The 14,398-nt window shown below is 71.7% G+C and overlaps 2 protein-coding genes and 1 long non-coding RNA gene across 6 annotated transcripts; 2 read left to right on the plus strand and 1 right to left on the minus strand.

The window, feature by feature from the left end:
* Nucleotides 1-3,105: 3,105 nt before the first annotated feature.
* LOC135325333 (dehydrogenase/reductase SDR family member 4-like) lies at nt 3,106-9,876 on the minus strand. Of its 4 annotated transcripts, XM_064503305.1 has the most exons (8): nt 9,762-9,874; nt 8,818-8,995; nt 8,032-8,133; nt 7,858-7,928; nt 7,723-7,774; nt 7,041-7,175; nt 5,129-5,184; nt 3,106-4,140 (listed from the first exon to the last, which is right to left on the minus strand). In XM_064503305.1, exons 1-8 carry the CDS (start codon nt 9,824-9,826, stop codon nt 4,026-4,028), a joined length of 774 nt encoding a protein of 257 aa, XP_064359375.1. In that variant the 5' UTR covers nt 9,827-9,874; the 3' UTR covers nt 3,106-4,025. The 4 variants fall into 4 exon arrangements, with proteins under 4 accessions (XP_064359375.1, XP_064359374.1, XP_064359377.1 ...); XM_064503304.1 differs by lacking the exon at nt 7,858-7,928 and having other exon boundaries at nt 9,762-9,875; XM_064503307.1 differs by lacking the exon at nt 7,041-7,175 and having other exon boundaries at nt 9,762-9,875.
* A 1,872-nt stretch (nt 9,877-11,748) lies between these two features.
* Nucleotides 11,749-12,460, plus strand: RNF212B (ring finger protein 212B). The gene is made up of 4 exons (XM_064503314.1): nt 11,749-11,893; nt 12,020-12,072; nt 12,169-12,243; nt 12,341-12,460. The coding sequence occupies exons 1-4, from the start codon at nt 11,779-11,781 to the stop codon at nt 12,458-12,460; spliced, it is 363 nt and encodes a 120-aa protein (XP_064359384.1). The 5' UTR covers nt 11,749-11,778.
* Nucleotides 12,461-12,522: 62 nt separating this feature from the next.
* LOC135325335 (uncharacterized) lies at nt 12,523-12,909 on the plus strand. The gene is made up of 3 exons (XR_010386405.1): nt 12,523-12,580; nt 12,652-12,683; nt 12,762-12,909. It is a non-coding gene; the product is annotated as an uncharacterized LOC135325335 (long non-coding RNA).
* Nucleotides 12,910-14,398: the final 1,489 nt, after the last annotated feature.

Raw genomic sequence — 14,398 nt, forward strand, 5'->3', positions numbered from 1 at the left:
GTTGTGGGGCAGGTTGTGGGGCAGGTGGTGGAGCCAGGAGCAGGCTGTGGGGCCAGGGCCAGGTTGTGGGGCTGGTGCTGGGTTGTGGGGCAGGTTATGGGGCCAGTGGTGGGGCCAGGACCAGGCTGTGGGGCCAGGGCCAGGTTGTGGGGCTGGTGCTGGGTTGTGGGGCAGGTTGTGGGGCAGGTTATGGGGCAGGTGGTGGGACCAGGAGCAGGTTGTGGGGCCAGGGCCGGGTTGTGGGGCCAGGGCCGGGTTGTGGGGCAGGTTATGGGGCTGGTGGTGGGGCCAGCAGCAGGTTGTGGGGCCAGGGCCGGGTTGTGGGGCCAGGGCCGGGTTGTGGGGCAGGCTATGGGGCTGGTGGTGGGGCCAGCAGCAGGTTGTGGGGCCAGGGCCGGGTTGTGGGGCTGGTGCTGGGTTGTGGGGCAGGTTATGGGGCTGGTGATGGGGCCAGGGCCGGGGTGTGGGGCCGCGTCCCTCCTGGGCTGCCCCCCATCTCCCCCCCCCGCCCTTCCCTGATTGGCTCCCTCCATCCCGGTCCTCTCCATCCCGCCCTTCTCCACCCCCCCCGTCTCCATCCCTCCATCCTTGTCCCCCCACATCCGCCCCCCCCCCCACCGCATCCCGCCGTCCGCCCCATCCCTCCTTCCCTCCCCCCCGTCTCCCTCCCCCCGGCTCCATCCCTCCATCCTCCCCCTCTCCATCCCTCCATCCTCCCCCTCTCCATCCCTCCATCCTCCCCCTCTCCACCCCTCCATCCCCCCCATCTCCCTCCCCCTCCCGTCCTCCCCCCCCGCCCCGGACGCCGGGGCCCCCTGTACTCACCGGGGGGGGGGGGGGGGGGGGGGCCGCCCCTGCTGCTGTCTGGGGCCGCCAGCGATGGCGCCGGCCGGGCCACGCCCCCTCCGGGCCACGCCCCCTCCCAAGCTCCGCCCCCCAGTGATGGACACGCCCCCCACCCGCCCCACCAGCCCTGGGACCGCCCCCATCAGGCCACACCCCCTTGCTCCTCCCCTCCCAGTAACCCCCAGTGCCCCCAGTAACCCCCCCCAGTAACAACCAGAGCCCTCCCCAGTGCCCCCAGTGCACACCAGCGCCCCCCAGTAACAACCAGAGCCCTCCCCAGTGCCCCCAGTGCACACCAGCGCCCCCCAGTAACAACCAGAGCCCTCCCCAGTGCCCCCCAATAACCCTCAGTGCCTCCCAGTAACCCCCAGTGCCCCCAGTAACACCCAGAGCCCCCCCAGTAACCCCCAAAGCCCTCCCCAGTGTCCCCCCGTGCACACCAGTGGCCCCCAGTAACACCCAGAGCCCCCCAGTAAACCCCCCCAGTGCTCCCAGTAACCCTCAGTGCCCCCCAGTACACCCCAGTCCCCCTCTCAGTGCCTCCCAGTAACCCCCAGTAGCCCCCATTGCTCCCCTAGTAACTCCCAGTGTTCCCCCAATAAGCCTCAGGGCCCCCACAGTAACCCCCAGTGCCCCCCAGGGCTCCCCAGTGTCCTCCCAGTTAACGCCCAGGGCCCCCCCCCAGTAACCCCCAGCCCCCTCCCAGTGCCTCCCAGTAAGCCCACCCCCCCCTCCCAGAGCCTCTCAGTGCCCCCAATTACCCCATCCCCCCCTCCCAGTGCTCCCAGTAGCCTCCATCCAATCCCCCTCCATGGACTCCATCTCCCACAATGCCTTGCAGCTCCCCCCCATCCATCCCATGATGCCCCGGGGCAGCCGCCAGCCCCCAGGCTGCAAGGCATTGTGGGACACCCCGGCCTCCCGTCGCCATGGTGACCACCCCCCCCAAATAGGGCCCTATAGGGCGCTGGGGGGCTCCAGGGGGTGCGGGGAGGCCCTATGGGGCGCTATGGGGCACATAGGACCCTGCTAGAGAGCGCTATGGGGCGCTGGGGGACTCTATGGGGTGCTATGGGGCGCTGGGGGGCTCCAGGGGGTGCTATGGGGCGCTATGGGGCCCTATGGGCCAATGTTAGGGGGTTCAGGAAGCGTTATGGGGCGCTATGGGGCCCTATAGGGAAGTCTATCAGGGGCTATAGGGTGCTATGGGGCACTATAGCATGCTACAGGGCTCCATGGGGTGCTATGGGGCTCTATGGGGCTCTATGGGGCCCTATGGGGAAGTCTATCAGGGGCTATAGGCTGCTATGGGGCACTATAGCATGCTACAGGGCTCCATGGGGTGCTATGGGGCTCTATGGGGCTCTATGGGGCCCTATAGGGAAGTCTATCAGGGGCTATAGGCTGCTATGGGGCACTATAACATGCTACAGGGCTCCATGGGGCGCTATGGGGTGCTATGGGGCGCTATGGGACCCTATGGGGAAGTCTATCAGGGGCTATAGGGTGCTATGGGGCACTATAGCATGCTACAGGGCTCCATGGGGTGCTATGGGGCGCTATGGGGCTCTATAAGACACTATGGGGCTCTATGGAGTGCTATAGAGCTCTATAAGGTGCTATGGGGCTCTATAGGGTGCTATGGGGCACTATGGGGCACTATGGGGCACTATGAGATACTATGGAGCTCTATAGGCTGCTACGGGGCACTATGGGGTGCTATGGGGCTCTATGGGGCTCTATGGGGTGCTATGGGGCTCTATGGGGCATTAGGAGGTGCTAGGAGGCTCTGTGGGGTGCTATGCAGCTCCATGGCAGTCTATGGGGCACTATGGGGCTCTATGGAGCTCTATGGGGTGCTGTGGGGTGCTATGGGGCTCTATGGAGCTCTACGGGGTGCTGTGGGGCTCTGTGGGGTGCTATGGGGCACTATGGGGTGCTGTGGGGCTCTATGGGACTCTATGGGGTGCTATGGAGCTCTATGGTGCTCTATGGGGCTCTATGGGGTGCTATGGGGCTCTATAGGACTCTATGGGGCTCTATGGGGTGCTATGGGGCGCTATGGGGCTCTTCGGGGCTCTTCCAGGCTCTATGGGGTTAGATGCTATGGGGTTCTATGGGGCGCTATGGGGCTCTATGGCGCCGGGGGCAGGGAGGAGAGGTGGGGCGGGGCCTGGCCAGGGGGCGGGGCCTGCGGGGGGAGGGAGGGGGGGGTCCCACTGCCGCCCCCCACCCCGGCCCCATAGATCCCCCCAGGCAGCGGGGGCCGTCGCCGCTTTATTGGGCCCAAACGCTACAGAACCGCCCAAAATGCCCCAGAATCCCCCAAAACGCTCCGGAACCGCCCAAAATGCCCCAGAACCCCCCAAAACGCTCCGGAACCGCCCAAAATGCCCCAGAATCCCCCAAAACGCTCCGGAACCGCCCAAAATGCCCCAGAATCCCCCAAAACGCTCCGGAATCCCCCCAAAATGCCCCAGAACGGCCCCAAATGACCCCCCAGACCCCCCAAAACGCTCCAGAACTGCCTGAACCGCTCCAGGACCCCCCAAAATGCCCCTGGGACCCCCCAAAATGGCACCAGGGACCCCGCTTTCCCCTACAGCCCCCCCAAATACCCCCGGGCACCCCCACGTGCCCCATAGACCCCCCCAAGTGCCCCCAGGGACCCCTATGTGCCCCACAGACCCCCCTAAGTGCCCCTAGCGACCCATCTGTGCCCTATAGACCCCCCTAAGTGCCCCCACGTGCCCCATAGACCCCCCCAAGTGCCCCCAGGGACCCCTATGTGCCCCATAGACCCCCCTAAGTGCCCCTAAGGACCCCTCTGTGCCCTATAGACCCCCTCTGTGCCCCATAGACCTGCTAAGGGCCCCCCAGGGCCTTCTCTGTCCCCTATAGACCTCCAACCTGCCCTATAGATCCCCTAGGTGCCCCCCAGAGCCCTCTATGTCCCCTATAGACCCCCAGTGCCCTATAGACCCCCTATGTGTCTCTATAAACCCCCAATGTGCCCTATAGGCCCCCCAACTACCCTCCCAGAGCCCCCCCCGTGCTCTACAGACCCCCCAGATGCCCTATAGAGCCCCCGTGTCCCCTACAGACCCCCAACGTGGCCCTATAGCCACCCCAATGTGCCCTATAGGCTCCCCCGCGCGCCCTATAGCCCCCGCGGCGCCTCAGAGGCGGGAGGGGGCCCCCCCGGCGACGACGACGGTCTCCCCCACCACGTAGGCGGCCTCGGGGCTGCACAGGAAGGTCACGACGCCGGCGCAGTCCTCGGCCGTGCCCAGCCTGCCGTCAGCGGGCCCAGGCGTCCGGGAGGCCCAGGGACACCCCACGGGGCCCAGGAGTCCCACAACCACCCGGGGGCCCAGGCGTCCGGGCATCCCACAATAACCCAGGGAGCCCAGGAGTCCCAGAACCACCCAGGGGCCCAGGCGTCCGGGCAGCCCACAATAACCCAGGGGGCCCAGGCGTCCCAGAACCACCCAGGGGCCCAGGCGTCCGGGCGGCCCACAATAACCCAGGGCGCCCAGGAGTCCCAGAACCACCCAGGGGCCCAGGCGTCCGGGCAGCCCAGAACCACCCAGGGGGCCCAGCAGTCCCAGAACCACCTGGGGGCCCAGGCGTCCGGGAGGCCCAGGGACACCCCACGGGGCCCAGGAGTCCCACAACCACCCAGGGGCCCAGGAGTCCCACAACTACCCAGGGGCCCAGGCGTCCGGGCGGCCCACAACCACCCGGGGGCCCAGGAGTCCCAGAACCACCCAGGGGCCCAGGCGTCCGGGCGGCCCACAACCACCCGGGGGCCCAGGAGTCCCAGAACCACCCAGGGGCCCAGGCGTCCGGGCATCCCATAACCACCCAGGGGACCCAGGAGTCCCACAACTACTCAGGGGCCCAGGCGTCCGGGAGGCCCAGGGACACCCCAACGGGGCCCAGGAGTCCCACAACCACCCGGGGGCCCAGGCGTCCGGGAGGCCCAGGGACACCCCACAGGGGCCAGGCGTCCGGGCGGCCCACAACCACCCGGGGGCCCAGGAGTCCCACAACTACTCAGGGGCCCAGGCGTCCGGGAGGCCCAGGGACACCCCACGGGGCCCAGGCGTCTGGGCATCCCATAACCACCCGGGGGCCCAGGAGTCCCAGAACCACCCAGGGGCCCAGGCGTCCGGGCAGCCCACAATAACCCAGGGGGCCCAGGAGTCCCAGAACCACCCAGGGCCCAGGCGCCCCCCCCCCCGCCCCGCCCCCCGAGGGCCCCGGCGTCCGGCCCCACCTGTCGATGCCCATGGCCGCCATCACCCGCTTCCTGGTGGCTTCGTCCTCCCACAGCTGCAGCAGACCCGCCCGTCACGGCCCCGCCCACCTCCCCCAGGCCCCGCCCCCCTGCTGAGACCCCGCCCACCCGCTGAGGCCCCGCCCCAGGGAGCTCCGCCCCCAGCCAGACCCCCCCCCGCATGGGGCTCCACCTGCTTCAGGCCAAGGCTCCGCCCATCTCCAGCCCTGCCCCCATTGGGCCCCGCCCACCTCCAGGAGGCTCCACCCACCTCCAGCCACACCCCTACCAGGCCCCACCCACCTTTGAGGCTCCACCCACCTCCAGCTGGACCTCCAGGAGGCTCCACCCACCTCCATCCCTGCCCCCAGAAGGCTCCACCCACCCTGGAGGCTCCGCCCACCTCTGGCCCTGCCCCCCCAGGAAGCTCCACCCACCCCTGGGGCTCCACCCACCTCCAGCAGGACCTCAAGGAGGCTCCGCCCACCTCTGGCCCTGCCCCCATTGGGCCCTGCCCACCTCCAGGAGGCTCCACCCACCTCCAGCCATGCCCCCAGGAGGCTCCACCCACCCTTGGGGGCTCCACCTACCTCCAGCCCCGCCCCCAAGAGGCTCCACCCACCTCCAGCTGCACCTCCAGGAGGCTCCACCCACCTCCAGCCATGCCCCCATTGGGCCCCGCCCACCCCCAGCAGCCTCCGCCCACCCTTGGGGGCTCCACCCACCTCCAGCCACACCCCCAGGAGGCTCCACCCACCCTTGGGGGCTCCACCCACCTCCAGCCCCGCCCCCAAGAGGCTCCACCCACCTCCAGCTGCACCTCCAGGAGGCTCCACCCACCTCCAGCCATGCCCCCATCGAGCCCCGACCACCCTCAGGGCTCCACCCACCCCAGGAGGCTCCGCCCACCCTTGGGGGCTCCACCCACCTCCAGCCACACCCCCAGGAGGCTCCACCCACCCTTGGGGGCTCCACCCACCTCCAGCCACACCCCCAGGAGGCTCCACCCACCTCCAGCTGCACCTCCAGGAGGCTCCACCCACCTCCAGCCATGCCCCCATCGGGCCCCGCCCACCCCCAGGAGGCTCCGCCCACCCTCGGGGGCTCCACCCACCTCCAGCCACACCCCCAGGAGGCTCCACCCACCTCCAGCTGCACCTCCAGGAGGCTCCACCCACCTCCAGCCATGCCCCCATTGGGCCCCGACCACCCTCAGGGCTCCACCCACCCCCAGGAGGCTCCGCCCACCCTTGGGGGCTCCACCCACCTCCAGCCACACCCCCAGGAGGCTCCACCCACCCTTGGGGGCTCCACCCACCTCCAGCCCCGCCCCCAAGAGGCTCCACCCACCTCCAGCTGCGCCTCCAGGAGGCTCCACCCACCTCCAGCTGCACCTCCAGGAGGCTCCACCCACGCCCCCATCGGGCCCCGCCCACCCCCAGGAGGCTCCGCTCACCCTTGGGGGCTCCACCCACCTCCAGCCCCACCCCCAAGAGGCTCCACCCACCTCCAGCCATGCCCCCAATTGGGCCCCGCCCACCCTCAGGGCTCCACCCACCCCCAGGAGGCTCCGCCCACCCTTGGGGGCTCCACCCACCTCCAGCCACACCCCCAGGAGGCTCCACCCACCCTTGGGGGCTCCACCCACCTCCAGCCCCGCCCCCAAGAGGCTCCACCCACCTCCAGCTGCACCTCCAGGAAGCTCCACCCACCTCCAGCCATGCCCCCATCGGGCCCTGCCCACCCCCAGGAGGCTCCGCCCACCCTCGGGGGCTCCACCCACCTCCAGCCACACCCCCAGGAGGCTCCGCCCACCCACCCTGGAGGCCCCCCTCCCCACCCCAGTGCCGCCCCCAGGCCCCGCCCACCCCCGCGTGGCCCCGCCCACCCCCCGGGGGGCCCCGCCCCTCACGGCGGCGCTGAAGCGGGTGCGGATGAGGCCGGGGGCGACGGCGTTGAGGCGGACGCCGCGGGGCCGCAGCTCGGGGGCCAGCGCCTTCACCAGCCCCAGCAGCGCCGCCTTGCTCACGCTGTAGGGGCCCAGCGCCTGCCGGGGACACCGTCACCCCCGCCAACAGCCGCGCCAACAGCCGCGCCCCCCGCCTCACGCTGTAGCGGCCCAGCGCCCGCACCCGGCCCCGCCGTCGGCCCCGCCAGCCCCCGTCTCTCCCTTCCTCTCCCCAGCGCTCCCTTCATCCCTTTCTTCGCCTCTCCGTCTCACCCTGCCTCCGTCCACCCCACCGCTCCTCGGTCCATCCCTCCGTCCGTTTCTCCATCCCTCTCTCCAGCCATCGCACTATGTCTCCCTCCATCCCGCTATTCCTCCCTCCATCCATCCCACCACCCGTTCCTCCATCCATCCCTCCATCCATCCCTCCATCCATCCCTCCATCCATCCCTCCATCCCTCCCACCATCCCTCCATCCATCCCTCCATCCATCCCTCCATTCCTCCATCCATCCCTCCATTCTTCCCTCCATCCTTCCCTCCATCCCTCCCTCCATCCCTCCATCCCCCTCTCCCTCCGCCCCCTCCCCCAGCCCCGCCCCTCACGGAGGGGGCGTGGCTTGTTTGGGAAGGGGGCGGAGCCTCACCGGGAAGGGCATGTACCCGGCCAATGAGGACACCAGCACGATGGACCCGCCCCTGCGGAGGGGAGGGGCAGGGCTGTCTAGGGGGTGGGGCCACACCAAGCCCCGCCCCCAAGCCCCCAAGCCCCGCCCCCTCACCCCCTTTTCTCCATGTGGGGCACCACCAGCTTGATCAACATGGCCGCCGCCGTGACGTTGACCTGGAAGAGCTGGGAAGGGGGCGTGGTCAGAGGGGTTGGGGGCGGGGTCAGAGGGGTTGGGGGCGTGGTCAGAGGGCCGGGGGCGGGGCCAGGGGCGGGGGGCGGGGCCTACCTTCTCCCAGGCGGCCTCGTCGGCCTCCAGGGCGCTGCCCATGACGGGGTTGACGGCCGCGTTGGACACCAGGATGTCGATGCCCCCGTGGCGCTCCAGGGCCTGCCCCGCGGCGGGGCCCAGGCGTCCGGGTGAGCCCCGCGGCAGGGCCCAGGCGTCCGGGTGAGCCCCGCCGCCCCCCCCCGCCACCCACAACCACCACCGTGGCGGGGCCCAGGCGTCCGGGGGGCTCCCATTCCCTCCACCAAGGGGCCCTGGCGTCCCCCCAGACACCCCAAGGGGCCCAGGCGTCCCCCTCCACCCCAAAGGGCCCAGGCGTCCCCCCAGACACCCCAAGGGGCCCAGGCGTCCCCCCATATAGGGGCCCAGGCGTCCCCCTCCACCCCAAAGGGCCTAGGTGTCCCCCCAGACAGCCCAAGGGGCCCAGGCGTCCCCCCCAGACACCCCAAGGGGCCCAGGCATCCCCCCTATAGAGGCCCAGGCATCCCCCTCCACCCCAAGGGCCCAGGCGTCCCCCTCCACCCCAAGGGGCCCAGGCGTCCCCCCATATAGGGGCCCAGGCGTCCCCCTCCACCCCAAAGGGCCCAGGCGTCCCCCCATATAGGGGCCCAGGCGTCCCCCTCCACCCCAAGGGGCCCAGGAGTCCCCCCCCTTGACCCCAAGGGGCCCAGGAGTCCCCACACACACCTCAGGGGGCCCAGGCGTCCCCCACACAAGGGCCCAGGCGTCCCCCCTCCACCCCAAGGGGCCCCGGCGTCCCCCCCCCGCCCCCCCCGGGGGGCTCACGGTGTCGACGAGGCGCTGCCGGTCGCCGGGCCGCCCCACGTGGCAGACGACGCCGCTGACGCCGAGACCCCGGCGCCGCAGCTGGGCCACGGCCGCCGCCACGCGGGCCTCCCGCCGGGAGCTCAGCACCACCCGGGCCCCGGCCGCCGCCAGCCGCCCCGCCACCGCCAGCCCGATCCTGCGGGAAACGGGGCGCTGTGGGGCGCTGTGGGGCGCTGTGGGGCGCTGTGGGGCGCTGTGGGGCGCGGGGGCCTCCCGCCGGGAGCTCAGCACCACCCGGGCCCCGGCCGCCGCCAGCCGCCCCGCCACCGCCAGCCCGATCCTGCGGGAAACGGGGCGCTGTGGGGCGCTATGGGGCGCTGTGGGGCGCTATGGGGCGCGGGGGCCTCCCGCCGGGAGCTCAGCACCACCCGGGCCCCGGCCGCCGCCAGCCGCCCCGCCACCGCCAGCCCGATCCTGCGGGAAACGGGGCGCTGTGGGGCGCTATGGGGCGCTGTGGGGCGCGGGGGCCTCCCGCCGGGAGCTCAGCACCACCCGGGCCCCGGCCGCCGCCAGCCGCCCCGCCACCGCCAGCCCGATCCTGCGGGAAACGGGGCGCTGTGGGGCGCTGTGGGGCGCTGTGGGGCTCTATAGGGGGCTATGCGGCTCTATGGGGCACCACAGGGCTCTATGGGGCTCTATGGGGCCCAGCAGCGCGTCCCGGAGGCGCCCGGACGCCTGGGTCCCCGTTGGCAGGGGAGGGGCCCAGCCCCAGCGTCCCCGTCCGAGAGCCACGGGGGGGGGGGGAAGGGGCGTCCCGGACGCCTGGGCCCCAAGTCCACGGCCGTGGGGGGGGGGAGGGGGGAGGAATCCAGGCCCAGACGCCGCCTGGGCCCCATGGAGAGGGAAGGGACAGGCCCGGACGCCTGGGCCCCCCCCCCCGGACGCCTGGGCCCGGCACTCACCCGTCGGTGGCGGCGGTGACCAGCGCCACCTTGCCGGCCAGCGGGGCCCCCCCCACTGCCGCCATGGCGCCGCCGCGGCCCCCCGCCCGCCCCACGGACTCTGCTCCCTGCCGGGGGCGGGGCCTGCTGGGGGTGGGGCCAGGCAGGGGGCGGGGGCAGGCTGGGGGCAGGTCTATAGGAAGCTGGGAGCACTGGGAGGGTACTGGGAGCGTACCGGGAGCACTGACAGGCTCTATGGGGGACACTGAAGATTACTGGGAGCACTGGGAGGTGTCCATGGGGGGGCACTGGGAGCACTGGAGGGTACCGGGAGGGGTCTGTGGGTGGCACTGGGAGCACTGGAAGGGATCAGTGGGGGGGGGCAACTAGGAGCACTGGGAGGTGTCCATGAGGGGCCACTGGGAGCATTGGGAGGGCACTGGAAGGTGCTGGGAGCACTGGGGGGGGTCCATGGGGGCACTGGGAGGTGGTACTGGGAGGGTCTGGGGGGGCACAGGGCCCCCCCCTCACCCAGGCCCCCCCCCCACAGGCCAGTGGCTCCTTCAACGTGTTGGAGATCCAGGCACTAAGCACTGGCCCCCCCACTGCCCCCAATCCAAGCTCACAGTCCCTCCCAGTCCGAGCTCCCAGCCCCTCCCAGTGCCCCCACGCTGCCCAAGACGCTCTCCTTCCACCAGAGAGGAGAACCCGCCATTACCTGCGCTCGCAGCGCGGCCTGTCTCCTCCAACGCTTGCCGGGATCCCACTACCATTATCGTGCACAGACAAAAAAAAACAGCAAATAAAGTTTTACTGGATAAAAAACTAAAAAGTGATTAAATTAAAACAATTTCATGTGTCAGGAAAAAGGGGGGGGGCTGTAGCTCCGCCTTCCCGCCCTTTTTAACGGCCGCTCACGCGCCACGCCCCCCCAATCTTCAAGCGGCGGCGCGTGCACGGCCCCTTCCCGCCCTTTTTACCTCAGGGGCGGCCCCGCCTTCCCGCCCTTTTTAACGGCCGCGCACGCGCCGCTCCTCCCTCCCCGCCCCCCCCTTTTAGGCTGCTGCGTATGCGCGGCGCCTTCCCGCCCTTTCTAACGGCCGCGCACGTGCTGCCGCCCCCTCCCTCACGCGTGGCCCCGCCTTCCCGGCCCCCCCCTTGACGGCTGCGCATGCGCGGCGCCTTCCTGCCCTTTTCCCTCACGCGCCGCCCCCCCTTCCCGCCCTTTTCCCTCACGCGCCGCCCCCCCCTTCCCGCCCTTTTCCCTCACGCACCGCCCCCCCCTTCCCGCCCTTTCCCCTCAGGCACCGCCCCCCCCTTCCCGCCCTTTTCCCTCACGCGCCGCCCCCCCCTTCCCGCCCTTTTACCTCACGTGCCGCCCCCCCCTTCCCGCCCTTTCCCCTCAGGCGCCGCCCCCCCCTTCCCGCCCTTTTGCCTCACGCGCCGCCTCCTCCCTTCCCGCCCTTTTCCCTCACGCGCCGCCCCCCCCCTTCCCGCCCTTTTACCTCACGTGCCGCCCCCCCCTTCCCGCCCTTTCCCCTCAGGCGCCGCCCCCCCCCTTCCCGCCCTTTTCCCTCACGCGCCGCCCCCCCCTTCCCGCCCTTTCCCCTCAGGCGCCGCCCCCCCCCTTCCCGCCCTTTTCCCTCACGCGCCGCCCCCCCCTTCCCGCCCTTTTACCTCACGTGCCGCCCCCCCTTCCCGCCCTTTCCCCTCAGGCGCCGCCTCCTCCCTTCCCGCCCTTTTCCCTCACGCGCCGCCCCCCCCTTCCCGCCCTTTTCCCTCACGCGCCGCCCCCCCCTTCCCGCCCTTTTACCTCACGCGCCGCCTCCTCCCTTCCCGCCCTTTTTAACGGCCGCCGTGAGGTGCCATCTCTCCCCTCGGTGCCTCCTCGTTGAAGCTTAATGGCGGCTGGCCGGGGCGGGTGTTAAAGGGAGAAGGAGGCGCCCACGGCCTCGTTTCACGCAGCGGCAGCCAGCCGTAAAGGCTGAGCCCGGTCCCCCGTCCCCTCCCTCCTCCGCCATTGCTGTCACCCGGCTCCATGTCCGCCCCGGGCATGGACTGGTTCCACTGCAACCGCTGCTTCTGCCAAGAGGGCGCCCGCTTCTCCGTCACCAGCTGCGGCCACATCCTCTGCCGCCAGTGCGCAGGCACCGGTACGGGGCTGATGGCACTGCCAGGGGGACAAACCGCCCCTTATTTGGGGCAAAAAAAAACAAAAAGGGCAGAAACACCACGGCGGGGGGGTCCCCAAAATGGCCGCTAACGCTCCCCCTCCGCAGACAAGTGCCCCGTGTGCGGAGCCGCCTGCCGCCACCTCCCCGTCTCCGAGGAGGTGAGTCGCTCCCCCTTCTCCCGGCCATCCCGGGTTATTTTTTCGGGAAGGGGGGGGGACGGATGAAACAGCCGCGCCGACGCCGCCGCTCCGCAGATGCAGCCACGGGAGCAGCTCTTCTTCCGGAGCCCCGCGGCCGTCGCCCTGAAGCACTTGGCCCATGTCTCGCAGGTGAAGGGGGGACGCTATGGGGCAGGGGGGACGCTATGGGGCAGGGGGGGATGCTATGGGGCAGGCCTGACCCCCGCCGCCCCCCCCCTCGCCGCAGGCTTGGCGCTTCCAGCGCGCGCAGGCCGACCTGCTGCTGTCCCACCACCGCGCCGAGGCGCGCCGGGCCCAGGCCGCCCTGCGGGACGCCCGCCAGGCCCTGGCCGCCCGCCACAGGTGAGCCCTCCGCGCCGTGGGGCGCCCCACGGCCGGCCCCCCCGCCTCACCCCTTCTCCCTCTGCCCCACAGCGAGCTGCAGGCCCTGCAGCGGGAGAACAGCGAGCTGCGCAAGCGCCTGGAGGTGAGCGCCGCCGTCGCCATTGCCGCCTCCCACCTCGCTCCCGCCTCCATCTTGTCTCTCCCCACGCACAGGCCTCCCCCGGCTGGCGCCCGGGCGGCAGCAGGTGAGCGGCGCCGTGGGGCGCGGCGTGGGGCGCCGTGGGGCAGCAAGCCGTCGGCCATCTTGCTCTTCCCCCGCTTAGGACCGGCACGCCCCGGCCCGTGGGCATCACCTCCCCGGCGCAGACCGGTAGGATCCACCCCACGTGGGATCTGCCCCACATCCCCCTCGTGCGAGGGGCTCTGCCCCCCTCGTGCGAGCGGCCCCCGCCCCGCTCCTTCCCCCCCCCAGTGACGCCGCAGCCCCGGCGGCAGCTCAGCGGCCAGGTGGTCAGGTGAGCCGCTGCGGCGGGGGGGGGGGGCTGGCACACGCGTGTGCCCCCGTGGGGGGGCCTTGCACACGCGTGTGCGACCCCTTCCCCACCCCCCTGCAGCCGCTCGTCCTTGCTGGAGTCCCTCCCCCCCCGCGGCACCCCGGCCTGGCAGGTGAGTCCTCCACGGGGTGGGGGGGGCATCCCAGCATCCTTTGCGCTGAGCGCCTCTCTCTCCCCCCCATTCCCTGCCCCACAGGCTGGCGGTGCTCGCTGGGGGGCCGCCACCCCCCTGCTCTCCAGTGCTGGTAAGCTCCGCCCCCTTGGTCCTGGCTCCACCCCCCTGGCCCTGGTGCAGCCCTGGCTCCACCCCTTGGTCCTGGCTCCACCCCCCTGGCCCTGGTGCAGCCCTGGCTCCACCCCTTGGCCCCTGGCTCCGCCCCCTGGCTTCTAACCCCACCCCCTCAGCCTTGGTGTGGCCCTGGCTCCACCCCCTGAGCAACTGGCTCCGCCCTCTGGGCCCTGGTGTGGCCCCTGGCTCCGCCCCCTGGGCTGTAGCCCCACCCCCTGGACTGTAGCCCCACCCCCTGGGCCCTGGTGTGGCCCCTGGCCCCGCCCCCTGGGCCCTGGCTCCACCCACTTGTCCTGATTTGACCTCAACTCCGACTCTGGAGCTGGCTCCGCCCCTAGCCCCGCCCCTTTGCCCCCTAGCTCTACCCCAGCTCCACCCCTTTGCCCCTGACTCCGCCCCTCTGCCCCACAGCCCCGTCTCCGGCCTCGGCCCACAGCCTGCCCCACAGGTGAGCCCTGCCGTGGGGCACAGGGGGGGCGGCGGGGGGGTGTCTCTGCCCCCCAGCACCCACCGCTGCCCCCCCGCCCCAGAGCCGCCTCCTTGGCCTCGCAGACGCCCCCCTGGGGCCCCCCGGCCGTGGGGCGGCCCCACGGCACCCCGCCGCTGCCCGCCGCCATCTTCCCAGGTGAGCCCCGCCCCCCCTGCCGCCCCCCACCCCCCGGCACCGTGACCCCCGCCACGCTCTGCCCCACAGATCTCACCCTGCTGGGCCGAGACCGAGCCCCGCCCCTGCAGGTAAGGGGGCAGCCCCACGGCGGGCGGGGCGGGAGCTGCCTGCACCGTGGGGCTGGCTGAGCCCCCCCTTCCCCCCCCCGCAGCTGCGGTTCACCCCCGGCGCCAGCAGATGAGCGGTGTGGGGCGGGCGCAGGTAACTCCCCCCACGCTGCCCCACGGCGGCCCGTTCTGCCTAGCAACACCCTACGTCACGCGGCGGCGCCGCCGCTCCGTCATGCCCACAACAAACATGGCGCCCGAGCCCCCTTTCCCCACCCGCCCGGTCTCAAAATGGCGGCGCCGCTTCGTCATGCCCAGAACAAACATGGCGCCTCGCTTCCCCGCTCGCCCAGTCCCAAAATGGCGGCGCCGCTCCGTCATGCCCAGAACAAACATGGCGGCC

Source organism: Dromaius novaehollandiae, chromosome 36, assembly GCF_036370855.1.
Source record: "Dromaius novaehollandiae isolate bDroNov1 chromosome 36, bDroNov1.hap1, whole genome shotgun sequence".
Lineage (NCBI taxonomy): Eukaryota > Metazoa > Chordata > Aves > Casuariiformes > Dromaiidae > Dromaius > Dromaius novaehollandiae.

Coding starts and splice junctions, on each gene's coding strand:
- RNF212B (XM_064503314.1), top strand. CDS start 11,779: ATGTCCGCCCCGGGCATGGACTGGTTCCACTGCAACCGCTGCTTCTGC. Junction 11,894..12,019: donor CCGCCAGTGCGCAGGCACCG/GTACGGGGCTGA, acceptor CCCCCTCCGCAG/ACAAGTGCCCCGTGTGCGGA. Junction 12,244..12,340: donor ACTTGGCCCATGTCTCGCAG/GTGAAGGGGGGA, acceptor CCCTCGCCGCAG/GCTTGGCGCTTCCAGCGCGC.
- LOC135325333 (XM_064503304.1), bottom strand. CDS start 9,826: ATGGCGGCAGTGGGGGGGGCCCCGCTGGCCGGCAAGGTGGCGCTGGTC. Junction 7,775..8,031: donor ACGAGGCCGCCTGGGAGAAG/GTAGGCCCCGCC, acceptor TCCCCTCCGCAG/GGGCGGGTCCATCGTGCTGG. Junction 7,176..7,722: donor CCGGGTACATGCCCTTCCCG/GTGAGGCTCCGC, acceptor TGTCCCCGGCAG/GCGCTGGGCCCCTACAGCGT.